Source organism: Sorex fumeus, unplaced genomic scaffold (assembly GCF_029834395.1).
Source record: "Sorex fumeus unplaced genomic scaffold, SorFum_2.1 ptg000002l, whole genome shotgun sequence".
Lineage (NCBI taxonomy): Eukaryota > Metazoa > Chordata > Mammalia > Eulipotyphla > Soricidae > Sorex > Sorex fumeus.
In genome coordinates, this window is record NW_026606059.1 from 32,704,154 (window position 1) to 32,723,309 (window position 19,156).

The 19,156-nt window shown below is 38.8% G+C and overlaps 1 protein-coding gene across 1 annotated transcript in view; it reads right to left on the reverse strand.

Annotated features, from left to right (window-relative positions):
- Positions 1-17,599, reverse strand: part of DNAJC5B (DnaJ heat shock protein family (Hsp40) member C5 beta) — a 51,485-nt gene extending 33,886 nt beyond the window's left edge. The window contains exon 1 of the mRNA XM_056113238.1: positions 17,481-17,599. Within this exon, the coding sequence (XP_055969213.1) occupies positions 17,481-17,599 (119 nt within the window). The remainder of the gene's footprint in view (positions 1-17,480) is intronic.
- Positions 17,600-19,156: the final 1,557 nt, after the last annotated feature.

Consider the following 19,156-nt stretch of genomic DNA (forward strand, 5'->3'; position numbering starts at 1 on the left):
AGGGGGAGAACTGTAGGTGGGGGCGTCCTCAGCATGGTATGCGGAGACGGGAGCTGTGAGAGTGCAGGAGTGCAGGAGTGCAGGGCTGTCACCAACAGCTGCTGTGTGTGTGTGTGGGGGGGGGGTTGTCTCCATCTAGAGTGTCAGATTCCTCCCCAGTGGCTAAGTCCCTCAGGTGGCTGTTTGGGTGCCCTGATCCAGATTCTTGAATCAAATCATCTTCTCCACAAATGTTAAAAAGGCAAAGGAACCTACCACCTATGATCCAGCCCAGGCCCCCTACCCCCACCCCCACTGTGGGGAAGGGTTGGAGTGATTTAAGAGCAGCGGTACACTCTAGGGGTAAAGGCAGCTTAGATGGAGAAGGGAGCACCAAATAAAGGGTGTTGGGAAGATCTGCCCAGGATGGGAGATGCATGCTGAAAGTAGACTATAGACTGAATTTGATTGCCACTCAATGCCTCTTTTGCAAACCACAGCACCGAAAAGGAGAGAGAGAACAAAAGGGGGGGCGGGGGGAGTGGGAGGGATACTAGGATTAGTGGTGGTGGAGAATGGGCACTGGTGGAGGGATGGGTACTCGATCATTGTATAACTGAAACCCAAGCACAAAAATTTGTAAGCCTACAACTGTACCTCGTGGTGTTTCATTAATAAAAATTTTTTTTAAAAAAAGAGGTGTAACAATTCCTTTCATTAAGGAAATGCCTGGCAGTTCCTATTATTCCCTTAAGGTCTCCATTGTAACTCTCAACCATCAGAGGTAAGAATCTTGTCAGTGAATATGAAATGTTCTTTCTATGAACTTCCGGGACTGACACCACATTAGATGGGCTAGGCAGCCATCCCCTGGGTGTGTGGGTTAATGGACCCACTTCCCCCACAATTACTGGAACTTGATTAAATCTTGTATAATTCTCACTTGGATCCTTTACCTTACTACTGTCTTTAAATCCCATCCTGGGCCTAAGAACCTTCCTTGGAAACACTGACCTTTGCTCTATCTTCACCCTCTGCTCTCTGAATCCATTGAATTCACCCCAGATATTGTAGTCTGAAAGGTACTAGAGCTGTGGGCTCTGGCCTAAAGCAATTAGCATTAACTCACTACTAGGTGCTTTGTGAATCTGTCTACTACTTAACCTACCTTTTACTGTTATCTGTATTAAAATTAAGACTGCATTCTTAATCTTGCGGAAGGCTTTTCTAATTCAGAGTTCAAATCAATTGTCTTTTATATATTCTTTTATATATTCTTAAGAGACCCTGCTCTTTCAGCAGAATACTTTCTCTTTCAATTATTCATTTTTTCATCCCATGATTAATTTCTGTCCCTGTCCATTTGACCTCAAGTTATATTAAATCTGACTATGGTATGCTTGTAATTAAATCTAATAATCTGGCATTGTGTCTAGACCAGGCATGAATTATGAATATAGCATTCACTTTCATTTAAATCACTGATGTGACTACTATGTTCAAACTAATCTGCTCTGCTCATCATAATATCCCTTGGTATGCCTTGTTTATGTTTTTCTTTTAGCCTTTTTTTAAATAAAAACTTTATTTTATTATTTTTAAAGGTTTTTAAAAAGAATTTTAAATGATGCAAACTGTATTTATATGTAGATTTGAGCAGATGAAGAGATAGAAATATAAAGATAGACCTATATAGTCATCTCTCATGGTATATTAAGTACTCAATATACTGTAGGTATTGAGTAAGTTACTAAGTGGTAGCAGTGATGGGAGTGTCACTTGTTATAACATTCTAGTGTTCAGGAATGGCTTACTTGAAGCTGCATAGAAAACAAAGAGGATCAAGTGGAAGATATGCCATAGGATGACGAAGGTTTTGCAGCTGACCTGAAAGATAACCTAACATAACCTCATATAGTCTTCTTTTCCGTGGAAGATTTTAGAAATCAGGAAATAAATTAGTGCTTGATGGAGTTTAATTTCAATTTATCTGTGAGCTTGAATCATCACCTTGCCTTGTAAATATTTACAATCCTCCTATTAGCCATGTTTTCCCCTGGCCTTTACACTTTATTCATAAGCAGCCTTTGTTATGACCTGTAATTGCTAATAAAGATGGGTAAAAGCCAACACAGACCAGGGGTGCCACATCACTATGGAAATGACACTCATGCCTGCCCCTTGTGAAAACAACATTTGTTTCACTTTGGTCTGCCCTGTGGCAATTCACCTCTTCAAAAATGGAAGTTGATTTCCAGAATGTTCCATGCAAAAATTCGATAAAATAGAAGAATCAATTGCGTCCCCTGTGGCCTTGTAAACCAGGATATCTGGTACTTTGTCAGCAAGGAGAAGAAATGAAACTCATACAGAAGGCATAGAGAATCAAGTACTGATATATAAAACTAGTTCATTCTGATTTTATGATTCTCTGAGGAACTAAGAGAGCTTAGATATTTTTTCTGGTTTCTCATCTGGGAGACCATTATTTTGGAATATTTTAATTTTATTTTAATCTAATTTCAAATTCCGTGAAAATAAAAAATAAATAAAATTTGCATATCGAGATTTTCAATGCACAAGACTCATTCTGTAAATGTCATAACTGGTAATTTTCTAGAATTGTTCTTCTATTATTGCCCAAATATTTCTCACTTAAGAGTCTCACAGCCACTCAAAATACAACCTGTCCAAAACTGAAATTATTTTTTCCTTGGGATCTCTATCTCTGTTTTTACTGGGTCAGAAAATTACTCCCTACCCTAGGTGAACAGTAAAAAAATTGTCCTGGAAACACTAAGAATATAATCGAAGAGAAAAGAGGTATATAAGCATAAGAAAAAATTATTTGTTGGCTAATAATTCTTGTATTTGGTAAATACAGAGCACCTTAGCATGGTGTTAAGACTGGAAATACAACAGAAGGCAAATCACAGTGTCTCCCTCGGGGAAATTAATGGAACAAAAAAGGCAAAATAGTAAAGAAGGGGTCACCTGTGAGGTTTTCACACCCCAATGGGACATCACAATGGGCCCAGTGGACCAGGGAATATATAAAGGACCCTCAAGAAATGTCTTCACAGGCCTTCTCCATCCACAAGCCTCTCTACCTCCCCCCACCTTACAATTTCCCCCCCCACACACATACACACAGAATAACTCATTGTGGTAATTTTGAGTATATTTTAATTTCTCCACTGCACACCATCCCCACCTGAACTAGATTATTTTTATACCTCTTGAAATTTTTGAGAATTTGTTTGACATTTTGAAGTTAGTATGTAAAGTTTTTTAATGACATTAAGCAAATGGAGAGGGTTTAATTTTCAATATTTTAGTACCAACACTGGTATATTAAAACAATTGAAACATTCAAATGTATTCAATGGAATTTCGGTGTCATAGAATCTAAACTCCTCCTCATGCATACACAAAGCACATATTCCCTTTCACTCTCAAAATTTTCCCTCCACATTCCTTGTTTTTATGCTGTGCCCAAGATACTTTAAAGAATATTTTGTTTCTATTTTCTATAGATCTGTCTCTCTCCTTATGGCACTGAGTACTATATATGCCTGATGGTGGCTGAATGTTTTCATTTAGTCCTCAACAGCTCTATAAGGCCTATATTTTGCTATGAAGAAAATGAGGAAAAGAAGTGATATAAACCCAGGTCTTTCAGACTTCATATTCTACACTTTTAAGTCATACTTTCCACACTCACGGTCAAAGTCGGCCAGCATTTGTGCCGCTTGGCTGATGTTTGGTGTTATTAAAACAATGTCATCAGCAAAGCGGAGGTGGTGTAGTTGCCGACCATCTATCTTCACTCCCATTCCTTCCCATTCCAGTCGTCGCATGATGTTCTCGAGGGTGGCACTGAAGAGTTTTGGTGAAATGGTATCACCCTGCCGCACCCCTCTCTTGACATCAACGATCACTTCTTTGTAGAATGGTGAGATCCTGGTAGTGAATCCGCAATACAGCTCAAAAATAGCTAAGAGGACGAAGAACCTCCGGCTCCGGGCACATCTCTTTGATTCCACTGTTCTTCCTGCATTAACATATGCCTCAGAGACCTGGGCCCTACGCAAACAAGATGAGAACGCCATTCAGGTCTCCCAAAGAAGAATAGAAAGAGCTATGCTTGGAATATCACGTTTCACTCAAATGAGAGAACGAATCCGGAGTTCTGACATCCGTCGACGATCAAGGATCAGGGACGCTGTCTCATTTGCCAAGGTGTCGAAAATCAGATGGGCTGGTCACGTAATGAGATTTAAAGACGACCGTTGGACTAGAGCTGTTACTGATTGGATTCCACGGGATGTCAAGAGACCGCGTGGCCGCCCACCCACCAGATGGTCAGACTTCTTTGTCAAGGTCATGAACGATCGGTTTGAGGCCCTCCATGTTCCCGGAGCGAAGAGATGCCATTGGGCTACACTAGCACGCGACAGGGACAAATGGAGACGTTACTGGCGCCCGCTCGAGCAAATCGATGACTAACGGGAAGTTAAGTGATTAAGTGATTAAGTCATACTTTATCCTTAGAATTTACTGCAACTGAAGAATAAGAGTGTTAAATTCTATGTGAAACATCTCAAAGAGAATGGGTAACTTTTAGCACCACCCAACACTTCCAACCTTTCTACCTGCTTTCCTCTTCTCCACTTCCTACCAACACATGATAGACTGTATGTTTTACTGATTTATTATTAAACCTCTCTACTCCTTAACCCAAAATATAGGCTCCAGGATTTCAGGGAATTTGTTTGTTCTGTCAGAGCTTAATATATAGTAATCAATAAACCAATCAATACTTTTTTGAACAACACAGAAGTCACTATAAAGTTACTAAATTTGTAAGAACAGACATACTAGCAGTTGCTGAGAGTTCCAATGAGCTTTCCCAGTTTATCCTATAATTAAGTAACAGTATAAGGGACAAGCACAGTACTCTATTGACTTGACCTTTAAATATCACACATCTTAGGAAAGAGCCAGGGATGATGAACATGACCTAGAAGTAAAACTTTTACTGTCCAAAGAAATGAGAGTCTAACGTATCATCATTGCTGCTAGTCATTGCTTACTGGCTTAGTCCCAAGCATGTGTCTTGGTCAGGATGAGAAAAAGATCTACCAGAAGAGATGGAAGTAGATTCTTTAAAATCAAGCTCATACTTTCACATGAAAGATACCATATCAGAGGGTGTCACAAAATATTGGGAGTTCATTCTTATATAGTGAATACTACTGTAATACACTATATAAACCCAAGAAGCAAACCATTTAATTAAGCACCCAGAGAAGACTTTTAGAAGAAATTTAGTGATTTAAAAAACTGTGAAAATGCGCCCGCTCCTCTCTGGAAAGAAAGATGGCGGCCGCACGGGAGCCTTGTGGACAGCAGGTTTGAGCCGGGCTCGGCGGAAGCGGCGGGGACCTCATGGGAAGGGGGGCTTTGTGGGCCGTCCCCCACGCCCCACTGAGGTCTCCAGCTGCCCCCCACGAGCGGCTCTCCAGCACGGCCACGGCCCCGGAGGCACAAGGACTTAGCACAGAGAACCAGCAGCTTGGAGCAGAAAAGCAAATGGACTATGTGTTAAACTGCGCCACCAAGCCTGCCCGGAGGGGAAAGGGCGTTGACCAGCCCGCCCGCTCCTCTCTGGAAAGAAAGATGGTGGCCGCACGGGAGCCTTGTGGACAGCAGGTTTGAGCCGGGCTCGGCGGAAGCGGCGGGGACCTCATGGGAAGGGGGGCTTTGTGGGCCGTCCCCCACGCCCCACCGAGGTCTCCAGCTGCCCCCCATGAGCGGCTCTCCGGCACGGCCACGACTCCAGGGCACAGAAGCCAGTCTCCTAACTATCTAACTTTTAATAGAAATTCTTTCAGGGTCAATAAGTAAAATAGCAGAAATTCAAAACCGCGCGGACGCTATTGCGTCCGCGCGACATCATTTTATTCTTAAACCAAGTCGTAGAAAGCAAATCATTTCACAACGCTGTTTCAGCATATCTGATTGTGGGGGGTGGGTCGTAAACTCTAAACAATAATTGTGCATCTTCTATCGAAACAATCTATCTAGTCAAAGTAGATAGAGTATTAACTAGAACTCATCTGCCTCACAAGAATTGGGAGGGGTGGGAGGTGGGGGTCTATTGGGGTTCGGGGTTAAAAATAAGTATTGGTAAAGGGAAATGTGTTTGATATTTACATGACTGAGACCTAAACCCGAAAGCTCTGTAACTTTTCCCACAGTGATTCAATAAATAAATAAATTATAAAAAAACTGTGAAAATGAACGGATAATTATGAAATTAATTCACTGAGTTAATAAAAATATTTCACCTTTGGTAACTAATTGTACTTGTACAGTAGAAGATAACTACAATTTATCAAGGGTATTTTGAGAAAGGAAATGTCTTAACAGACTTTTTTTTTGTTAGTTGAAAGACTGTCAAATACACTACAAATTTTCAAAGAATTAAAATGTAATAACACACTTGGCATAACTGTATAGAGCAGCATTTTACAATTACTTGTAATAAAAATTAAGATGATTATTTTAACATGAAGATACTGGGTGACTGAACTGAATTTGTACCCATCTTATCAAGTTACTTAGATAAATCCCAAGATAAACTAAAAAAAATATTGGGAGTTCATGCCTATTTTCAACTCTTATCTCCCACCTGGGCAGTTGTATACTTCTTCGTAGATTGGCAACTACCTCTCAGATCTCAAGATAAAACACTGGAGGAAACTTTCTGGCTGCAAGGAGTAATCAGAGGACCTAGGTATCAAGTCATGAGCAAGGAGAATCTGTTTTGCCTGTCAGACTAGGTAGGGCAATGCTTAATAGTAACAAAACATCCTACCAAATTGAGAACTAATGGTACCGCAATAGCAGAACTTAGTATACTCAGAATTTTGGCTAGCAGTGACCATGGACATGCTCACTGAGTGAACTGCAAAGCAGATATCATCAGTAGTTTGGAAACTTAGTTTGATGAAGAAAGGCTGCTGCGTGAGAATGAATGGGCCACTGGGTCCTGTGAAACTTTGCTAAGAAAGGCAGAAGGATGTGGATGGTGGAAACTTTGCAGAGATATGAGTTCTCAAGTCACTCGAAAGAGTCCAGGATGTGAAATTGGAGGTTATATAAAGGTCATGTAAAGAACATCCCTTGGTTCTTTTATTTTAACACTTTACCATCTTTTCGGTTGTCCTACCATTCACTATTAGTCCTGTAGCTGTTACCTAACTCAGAATTCTTGCTATCTCAGAGAAGCTATTTAAATTAAATGGGAGAGTTGGAGGAGGCATAAGTAATGAGGTAGGCGGAAACAAGCATGTCTCTTTACAGCTTGGGGGTGTGTTCAAAATAGGGATTATATTCTACACATACCTATCTATACCATGCTTTTAGGCATTATAGATTTATTTGAATTTTATAAATATTAGCTGAATTCTTCAGACAAGAGAAAAATGAAGAGCAAAGACTTTTAGGTTATATGAAAAGAGAGGAAAAATTATTCACCTTATGAAAACACTAATGGGATTGACATGACCTAACATTGAGAAAAATTAGACTAAATGAGCTTTACACTTCAAGCTCCTTAAGATTATTATGTTCTGCAATAGCAATAGCAGATCTCTTAATGCAAGCCCTAGATTAAATTCATACCACAAATTTTACTCTATGATAAGGTAATTTTGACTTTAAGTTGGTTAAATGCTTTTCTAACACCAAATGGCAGGATAATTTTGGACTTTTAAAGATGAAGAGGGGATCTGTCTATTCATAATAGAGCCTGGTATTTTCATTGCACTTTTCCACAAAGGACTCCTCACACTTTGATGAAATGATCTCATTTCTCTTTACAAAATTTCAAAGAGGCAAGAACTTTTGTACATGATGAATTGAGAGAGCAGAAGCCTTTCTCTTGTCATTCTTCCTCAAAGCTGTCCTTTGAGGTAGCTGGAGATTCCAATTTGTCATTTATTATAAGCTATGACTTATGAAGTATGATTTTACTAATGTAGGAAAATGTTTCATTCACAGAAACATCTTGTGACAAAGATCTTTATATAGACACAGGAAAGGACTAATGTTGGTCTGTAAAGGTGCTACTTGTGGTAATTTTCCAAAGAAATTTCCTTTCCAAATCTATAATCTCTCTTGGAGACCACTGCTCTTTATCCTTCCTTAGATTTCAATCCCACAATCCTTCCTAAGTGTTACATGAAGGTTGTCAGAGCCAGCTAGACCCGAGCAAACATCCGACCCAGTTGTGTCCATTAGGTCCTTGCTTCAGAAATTTGGAACTGGGGCATGACAAAACTGGAACGTGAACAAAAACAATATAATTAAGTCTTTCCAATAGTTATCAACCTTTCTGGGACCATTTCTGAAAGAAATAGACCTAATGTGGTTTCACAAAGCAACCTTGGTGGAAAACAACCTAAGCCTATCTATTGACTAGGAATATATTAATATCATGGGACGTCTTGTCATGGTATAATATACCACAGTGTAGAAGAATGAGACTTTTTATGAATATATCAGTCCTTAGAATTGATCCTTGCGCCAGAAATGCAAAATAGAGGATTGGAATGATGGTATGCCAACCATTTGAATCACCAAAAAGAAAACAAAACATATGATTAGACAAAATTCACATTTAACATAATTACTAATGTTCATCAAATTGGTGAAACTATTCTGAGGAAAAAAATGAGAAAGTATTGCATTTTCTGAGTTTTGTAATATAAAGTCATAGTTGCACAGCAGAGCCTGGCAAGCTCCCTGTGGTGTATTTGATATGCCAATAACAGTCACAATAACAGGTCTCATTCCCCTGACCCTGAAAGAGCCTCCAATCATTGGGAAAGATGAGTAAGGAGAGGCTTCTAAAAATCCCAGGGCTGGGATGAATGAAGACATTACTGGCACCAGCTTCAGTAAATAGATGAACAATGAGATGACAGTGATACAGTGAAAGTCATAGTAATCAAAATAGTATGGCACTGGAATGAAGATAGACTCTCAGACCAATATAATAGAGTCAAGAACCCAGAGAAAATCCATAGATTTATGGACAGCTCATCTATGTTAAAGGAGCTGGGTATATGAAATGGAACATGGAAAAAATTTTAAGTTTATATAATTACTAATGTTAGGGTCCAAATTGTCATTTTATTCTTTATTTTATTTTCACTGATTTTGATTTATCTATTTTCTTTTTCTTATCTCCCTGAGGACTGCTCGAACAATTTAAAGAATTTCATCTTTTTTTTTAGTGTTAAGAAGTATATGGTCTTGGGAGCAGGGTATATAAATATGACTGATCAAAGCCTGCTTCTAGCAACATTTTACCAATTTAAGTGAATAAACCCTAGTTCTGTTTAGGTCTCTTCATTATCCTACTTTTAAATATTTTATAGTATCAGATGATATTTTAATTTTTGTACCAATAATTTTATATAATTTTGGGAGTTTGTGAGAAAGACAATCTACTGAATTTACCCATGTTCTGCTTTCTCACCATTATTTTTTTCTGATGATCCAACTTTCTGTTTTAGGGAGAGTTTCCCAAACAGTGCTCAAGGGCACTCCCAGGGATTCAAGACCAACCATTGCTGGATATTCAAAGCCAATGACTGAAGATAAGATGGTGCTTGGGCCCTGAGGTGCAGGAACTATCAAGATCCACTGCAGAGGTAGTTATGAGTCACCAGAGCCTCACAGTTACCTCACACTAGCCTCACAATAGGAGATGCCTGGTATTAAACTAGGACGAGGCTCGTGCAAGATATGAACCTTAATCCTACACTGACTTTTACCACTTCCCCCACAAATTTCTTAATCTTTTACTTTCCTTTGAAGAATACCTTCTTTAAGCCTTTCTTAAAGTATACATCTACTGTTTATTTACTCCTGAAGTTGCCTTTCATCTGAAAATGTTATTTCCCTATAAATCATAAGATATAATTTCACCAGATATGCTAATCACTTTTTTCTTTCAGCATTGAACGGTAGTGTCCCTTCATCCAGGGTCTATTGCTTCCCATGAGAAACTTGTCTCCTATAAGTAGTGTGTTCTTACTCTACTTTTTAAATTATATATGTTTTCACTTTTCAGAAATTTAATTATGATGCATCTTGGTACAGATTTCTTTAAATTCATCCTATTTGGGATTTGTTGAACTTCTTGTTTATTTTTTTTCTTTTCTTTTTTTCCATATTAGGAATCTTTCAATTCTTATTTCTTCGAATGGTTTCACAGTTCCACTCTCTTTATCTTCCCTTTTAGTCTCCAAAGCTATAAAGATGGAGTCTTTTGTCACAGTCTTGCAGATTCCTGGAACTCTCTTTGTTTTCAGTTTATTTTCTCTCTGCTGTTCATTGAGTAAATTCTGTTGATCTTTTCTTCACTTCATTGATTCTATCCTCTATCTTCTCCACTATACTAAAAAAATTCATAATGAGTTGTTAATTTCTATCCTCTCCATCATTTAAATAATTTTTATTTCTTTGTGATGTGCTCTTCACCGATTTTATTTCTTTTTGATCTGCTCTTCTATGCTCCATCTTCTCCACTCTACTAAAAAACATATAGTGAATTGTCATTTTCATCTGATTTCTATAATTTTTATTTCTTTGCTAATATTTCTACTCTTTGAAAAAATTGTTTCAGTCGAGTGTGCAACTTCTTATTGAATTTATCTTTTTGTGGGAGACACACCAAGTGGCAATCAGGGGCCACATTTGATGGTGCTGAGTGAGTCACAGGTGCCAGGGATTTGAAGCAGGGTCTCAGCCACAGCCTCATGCAAGTCAAGTGCTTTCTCTCTGTATTATCTTTCCAATCCTACAAATTCAATCCTTTATGAGGGCTGGTTAACCATACTTGTCAGAAAATGCTAGTGTCTGGTTAATTTCAGTGTTGCAGTCAGTTTTCTCGTTTAAGTTGTAATCATTTTGATTCTTTGTATGATAAGATTTCCTTCTTCCTTTTCCATTTGTTCACTATAAATTGTGGGACTCACACACATCTTTCTGGGGGTTTCACTCCTTCAGTTATCTTGCTCATGCACATTCTGGTTAGAGTGTCTGTTAATTGCACACTTGACTAGAGTGCTCGCTCACATACATACCTCGTTTGCAGGGCACCACAGATTATACGCTGTTGTGGTGCTGGGGCTTAAAAACAGCAGAGCTCATAAGACCGGACTCGGCACGTCTGAGCAGGACTGAAAATCAAGCTCGCAGTCTCACGTTTGCAAGTTGCTTTTTGCCACTGAGCCATCCCCCATCCTCATTACATAATAAGTCGTTTTGATCTAGACGCCTGGGCTATTATGCTAGGAAACTCTGGATCCTATTCAAACTTTGAGTGAGCAGTCACTCTGAGCTCAGCATACTGCTTTCCTAGGCTTGTTTTAGTGATCATGTTCCAGTGATCATGTAATTTCCAGAACATTGGCCATGTGTTAGTCTATTTGTTCTGGCTCCTGACTCAACTACCAACTTGTTGAGGAAGTCAATAGAAATTCTCAGACTGATTTGTTTAATGAGTTTAGGTAGGGATTGGGAACATCCAGGATGCTGGAATATGGACAAATAGCAATCTGGGCTGGGTGCTTTAAAGGATAGAATCCCCCTTGTGGTGGGAGGGGAGCTGGGAACATTGATGGAGGGAAGTGGACATTGGTGAAGGTATTGGTGTTGGTACATTGTATGCTTGAAATGCAATCATGAATAACTTTGTCATTCATATTGACTCATAAAAAAACCTTAAAGGGTTCCCCTTTGAAATACCACTACTGGGAATATATCCCAGAGAGGCAAAAAAGTATAGTCGAAGTGACACAGGCACTTGTTTGTTCATTGCAGCACTCTTTACAATAGTCAGAATCTGAAAAAAACCTGAGTACCCAAGAACAGATGACTGGTTAAAGAAACTTTGGTACATTTACACAATGGAGTACTATGTAGCTATTAGAAAAGACTAAGTCATGAAATTTACATACAAGTGGTACTACATGGAAAGTATCATTTTAAGTAAAATGACTCAGAAAGAAAGGAATAGACATAGAAAGATTGCATTCATCTGGGGAACATAAAGTAACAAAATAGGAGACTAACACCCAAGAATGGTCGAGATTAAGGTAAGGTAAGGTAAAGGCCCTCCCGTTGTTCATTCATTTGCTCGAGCGGGCCCGGTAACGTCTCCATTGGAGATTTTGTTGTTACTGTGTTTGGCATATCGAATACATCATGGGTGGCTTGCCAGGCTCTGCCGTGTGGGCGAGATACTCTCGGTAGCTTGCCTGGCTCTCCGACAGGGGCGGAGGAATCGAACTCGGGTCGGCCATGTTGGTTGCGTGCAAGGCAAACACCCTACCGCTGTGCTATCTCTCCAGCCCCGGTCGAGATTAGTACCAGGATTTTTACTCTGTGGCTTGGAGGCCAACCACACATGCTAGCGGAAAAGGGAGCTCAGATAGAGAAGGGAACACCAAATAAAGGTGTTGGGAGGATCCTCCCAGGATGGGAGAAGCATGCTGAAAGTAGACTATAGACCAAACATGATTGTCACCCATTGCCTCTTTTGCAAATCACAACACCCAATAAGAGAGAGAGAGAGAGAGAGAGAGAGAGAGAGAGAGAGAGAGAGAAAATGGGAATGCCCTGCCACAGAGGCAGGGTGAGATGGGGGGATGGGGGTGGGAGGGATACTGGGATCCGTGGTGGTGGGAAATGGGCACTGGTGGAGGGATGGGTATTTGATCATTGTATAATTGAAACCCAAGCACAAAAATTTGTAAGTCTGCAACTGTACCTCATGATGTCTCATTAATTAAAAAAAGGTTCCCCTTTGATTAATGATCCAGGATAAACAAGACACTAATAGAATTGTACAACAAAAAAACCTCCAACCTCATCAAAAAAGGGGGAGAAGAAGTGAATAGAAGTTTCCTCAAAAAAAATGGCCAAAAGGCACATGAAAAAATGCTCCACATCACTAACCATCAGGGAGCTGCAAATCAAAACAACAATGAGATATCATTTCACAACACAGAGACTGGCACACATTCAAAAGAACAAAAGCAACTAGTGCTGGCGTGGATGTGAGAAAAAAGGGACACTCTTTCACTGTTGGTGGGAATGCCCACTAGCCCAGCCTTTCTGGAAAACAATATGGACAGTCCTTCAAAAACTAGAAATTGAGCTTCCATATGACCCCACAATACCACTTCTCTGAATATATCCCAGGGATGTAAAAAAGCACAGTAGAAATGATATCTGTACCTCTATGTTCATTGCAGCACTGTTCACAATAGCCAAAATATGGAAACAACCCAACAGATGACTGGTTAAAGAAATTTTGGTACATCTACACAATAGAATACTATGCAGCTCTTAGGAGAGATGAAGTCACAAAATTTGCTTATAAATGCATGGATATGAAGAGTATCATGCTAAGTGAAATGAGTCAAAAAGAGAGGGACAGACATAGAAGGACTGCACTCATTTGTGGAGTATAAAACAACATAACATGAGGCTGACACCTAAGGATAGTAGATACACAGGACAGAAAGATTGCTCTGTAGCTGGAAGGGTGCCTCATGGGCAAAGGGGAGAAGGCAGCTGGAATAGAGAAGGGATCACTAAGAAAATGATAGCTTGAGGAACTGGTCAGGATGGAAGATGTGTGCAGAAAGTAGATAAAGGACCAAACATGATAACCTCTCAGGGTCTGTATTGCAAACCATAATGCCCAAAAGTAGAGAGTATAGGGAATATTGTCTGCCATGGAGGCAGAAGTAGGGTGGGAAAAGGGTGGTATACTGGGGATATTGGTCGTAGGGAATGTGCACTGGTGGAGGGATGGATGTTTGATCATTGTGTGATTGTAACCCAAACATGAAAGCTTGTAATTATCTCATGGTGATTCAATAAAATTTTTTTTTAAAAAGTTCTCCTTTGTTAATGTCTTCCTTCAAGAGGGATCTCGGGGTAAAAGAGGATTCTCAGACTGTTGAGAAAGTCCTCTGGCTAGGTATTGTTAGGTGGACATTCAGTCAATTGAATTATTCCTGTTAGACCTGTCTATAGTTCTTGGTAAGACTCCAGATCAACTTGGAAAAAGATTAAGACTACTTGGTGGTCTTCCATTGCTAGCATGTAAAGTATATCAAGGGAGCATGTATATCTGGATTGCCTTCTCTTTGGTGGCCAGTTATAAGATACTCTGCCACTATACTGTTCCTTGAAGCCTATAGTCTCAAACCAACTTATTACCTCTATTCCTCCTAATTCCTCTATTCTCTTTTGTCTGTGTTATCTCAAACATGCTTAGCAGTAAGGAGCAGGGAAATACAAGCCTATACTATTTTGTCCAGATTAGAAGGTCTCTGTGTATGCTTAGGTATCCATGAGATTTTCTTTCTTTTTCAATTTCTTTCCTTTATTTTTAAATTTTGGGTCATATCCAGAGATGCTCAGGGGTTTCTCCTAGCTCTGCACTCAGGAATCACTTCTTTAGGTGCCTAGGGGACCATATGGGATGCTGGAAATCAAACCCAGGTGGGCCACATGCAAGACAAGTGCCTTACGCATTGTACTATCTCTCTAGCCCCATTAGTAGATATGAGAGTTCTCAAAAAAAAAGATACATAATCAATTGTCTTCATGGGAGAGAGAATCTCAGAAATATAAGATATAAAGAGAAACTAACGTTTTTGGTCATTTTAATCAGGTGAATGTGTGATCTAATAGCTAAAATACCAGAGAGAAATCTTGCAACTTAGTCTTATTTTCAAGAGCACAATAGAAATTATAAATAAAGATCAAGAAGGGTGTGATTTAATAATTTTAATAATTTTAATTATATAAAATTTCACTGACTTTTAGCTCACTACATTGTGACTGATTTGATCTGGATCCCTGAATATAAGAATAATACTCCCAGTGGAATTTCATCCTGATCATACATTTTTAATAACCTGCAGAATACAAATGTGCAATTTAGACAGGCGCAAATGCTTTTGGCAGAATACTAGTACCTTAATCAACTGAAAAAATAATTATTTGTGTGACATTAAAACAAAATTAATAGGAAGACACTGATTACATGAAAAGACAGGGCTATGATTATTAAACTTGTAAATACCTAAGCGTAATTAGTGTCTTCATTAGGATATGACCTGAAAGTCTAGCTTACAAAATTAATAAAGGTGATTAAAAGTCACATTTGTAAAGTGGCAAAACTTATTCAGTAGCTAGAAAATCACTTTCCCACTCATTTTTGAGGGAGGCACTTTGTAGGTGCTAATCTTTTAATGAAATTTCTTTGTTTCACAAGTCTCACCCTCGCATAGTGTCTCAACCAGAAGCCCTATCCCTGGAGAGAGAGTTTAGAGGTTTAGGCTCTTGCCTTGTATGCTACCAACTCCTATTCAATCCCCAGAAAATGAATACGATCCCCTGAGCAGCACCAGGAGTGATCCCTGTGCACGGAGCCAGGAGTAAGCCCTGACAACCCAATCCCAATCAGTTTCTGTAAAATATAAATAAAAGCTTCATTGCCTTTGATAAAAATTTACTGTTTTCACAGAAGTTTTTGATCTACACAGCAATTTTAACTACTGTCCTTTACCCTTTAGTTGTGCTTCTTAAAGCCATTCCATGTCCCACAACTTACCACATGGTGAAGGGCTCAATCCAAAGTCAAGGAATGTCAGTAGGTAAAATATGGGGTGTTCAATAAATTTTTGTTAGGGGTACTGATTTGGGAAAAGTTATATTCAACTACTATCTTCATTTCTCACAAATGGGTCAGCAATATAAAAGAAAAACCATAAATATATTAGAAAATATGCGTTAATGCTTTCTATGTTGATTGATTTTTATCTAATAGGTAAAAACAAAAGCCATAAATAACTAACAAATTTAGCTTATTTATATCACATCAAACAAAAACAGCTTAACTTAAAAAATTTTAATTCAAGCCAAATTACTAGCTGATTAAAATTTTAAAAATATGTTTATAGTTTGACTCAATTCCCTTTAAAGATATTTTTTTTCCTCAAAAAATATGGAAACTTGGGGGCCAGAGAAATAGCACAGTGAACAGGGAATTTGCCTTGCACACAGCTGACCCAATTTGGATCCTTGGCACTTGATATGGTTTCCTAAGTCTGCCAGGACTTATTCCTGGGTGCAGAACCAGAAGTAAGCCCTGAGCACAGCTGAGTATGAACCCCAAACCAAAATAAATAAAAAAATAATTTGAAATATTATCATAATTTCTGCACAAGAGCATTAATTAAACATAAAGAAACTGCAGACCAGTAGTAGAGAAGGTAAGGTGCTTGCCCTGCATATGACTTACCCTGGTTTGATCCGCAGCACTGCATGTGGTCCCCTGAACATTGCCAGAAGTGACTCCCAAGCACAGAACTAGGTGTGCTTCTGAAAACCACTAGCTATAGGCCAAACCCTCCCTATCCTCTGCTGCAAAAGGGAAAGTTAGACCTTACAAGTAAATAGTAACACAAAAAGAAATGACAGGAAAGTCATGGACTAGTTGTAAAAATTCCGATTATTTGACAACATCAATATGTTTTTGTAATTGACTTTTGTTAAAAAGGAAAAGAATGGGTTAATTAAACTTTGTTTAAAAACATCTAGAGAAAAAAATGAGACTAAAAGGAGGCAAAATATGAATTCTCATTCTTATTAGAGGTAGAATAAATCCTATTATATTATTAATTTTCAAATTTTCTATAATACATAAATTTTGTATTCAATTTTTAAATTCCTTACAGATTTTTTATAAAATGGCATTTCTACATCCCCCATAGCTAATTTAGAATTGCATCAGATATAAAAGAAAATTGAAATAAAAAAATAAAGTGTATAATATAACAATTGTATGAAGCTCTCTTTTTTCAAAATTCTTCTACAGACTCAGTGATGTTATGTCATATGAATTAAATCATAACTCTTGGTCATTTATTCACATTGATCTCTCTCTCTTTCTCTCTGTCTCATATACACACGCACACAATACTTCAATACTTTTCTGGCATCCACAGATTATTCTTTAATAAAATCAAAGTTGTACCTTATTTCTAACAATCTACTAAAGACAAACCAGAGAATGCAAGGTTCAAACTCCCATTCACTGCTGTTGGTAAGAAGCGTATGTCTTGGGGGGCTGGAGCAATAGCACAGCGGGTAGGGCATTTGCCTTGCATGCGACCGACCCGGGTTCGATTCCCAGCATCCCATATGGTCCCCTGAACACCGCCAGGGGCAATTCCTGAGTGTAGAGCCAGGAGTAACCCCTGTGCATCATCGGGTGTGACCCAAAAAGCAAAAAAAAAAAAGCGTATGTATTTAATTGTAGGCATATGCCTATTTCAAAGTAACTATTAGAATTGTCAGCATTGTCGGGAAATGTCATCACTAAACTTCCATACCTATAGGTTTTTTTAATTTCTTCATTTGTTGCTCCTTTATGCAGACCAAGGATTTCATACAAAGCTTCCCCAGATGTTGACAAAGTCCGCTGTCTTTGGTGAGGTATGTTACGGGCCATTTTTTCAAACTACAAAATCAAAGAGGAGAAATAGTCATGAAGATTAATTCATACTGAACCACAACTTTTTTTCTATTTTATTTTATTGTTTTATTAGTGAGACACCATGAGGTACAGTTGTAGACTTACAAACTTTCGTATTTGAGTCAGCTATACAATGATCAAGTACCCATCCCTCCGCGAGTGCCCATTCTCCACCACCAATGAACCCAGTTGCCTCCCACCCCTCAACCGCCCCACCCCACCCCGCCTTTGTGGCAGGTCATTCCCCTTTTCTCTCTCTTTCCTTTAGGGTGTTGTGGTTTGCAATAGAGGTAGTGAGTGGCCATTGTGTTCGGTCTATAGTCTACTTTCAGCACACATCCTGCATCCTGAGCGAGTCCTCCGAACACCCTTTACTTGGCGTTCCCTTCTCTATCTGAGCTGCGTTTACCCCCAGCATGTGCTACCAGCTTCCAAGCCATGGAACAGTCTTCCTGGTACTAATCTCAACTATTCTTCGGTGTTCATCTCCCATTCTGTTACTTTATATTCCCCAGATGAGTGCAGTCTTTCTATGTCTGTCTCTCTCTCTCTTTCTGACTCATTTTACTTAGCATGATATGTAGTACCACTTGTTTGCAAATTTCATGACTTCATCCTTTCTAACTGCTGCATAGTATTCCATTGTGTAGATGTACCAGAGTTTCTTTAACCAGTCATCTGTTCTCGGGCACTCGGGTTTTTTCCAGATTTTGGCTTTTGTGAACAGTGCAGCAATGAACATACAAATGCAGATGTCATTTTGACTATACTTTTTTGCCTCTCTGGGATATATTCCCAGGAGTGGTATTGCTGGGTCAAATGGGTGCTCAATTTCTAATTATTTGAGAATTGTTCATACTGTTTTCCAAAAGGGTTGAACCAGTCGGCATTCCCACTAGCAGAGAAAGAGGGTCCCTTTCTCGCCACATCCGTGCCAACACTGTGAACCCCAACTTTGAAAGGGAATTTAGGTCATTTTGACCTTTTGTAGTATGACAACTTGTAGTACATTTTTTTCCCAGTTACTAAAGGAGAGGAGTAAATGGTTAAAAGAATGAAAATTAAAACTTCGAGTTAGGGTATTAAAGTCTACAGGCAACTAAGGTAATGGAATGTGTCTTAAGTAAATGGCAGCACAATATTATTTAATTAAACAGCTAATTTTGAACTGTTTGGAACCAATTCTCACACATCTGACATATGCAGATTTTTGGGATTGGTATTTGCATATTTTTGTGTGTGTTCTCCAAATCTAGTCAGAAATAAAAATTATCAACTTAATTTTATTCCATTGGTCTACTAATTGCTAGGGCAAGAACGTTTTCCACCTGAATTTAATACCTGATATTCCATTATGGTTCCCTAAGCACCCAAGAGTATGTCCCAAGAATTAATAGATGTGGCTCAATAAACAAAAAAATGAAAATGTATGTGACAACAACAACAACAAAAAGAAAAATATAACCATGCGAAAAATAAACCATAAAATGAACATGAAAAAAATAAAAAATAAATAAACCAAAGCAAGTACTT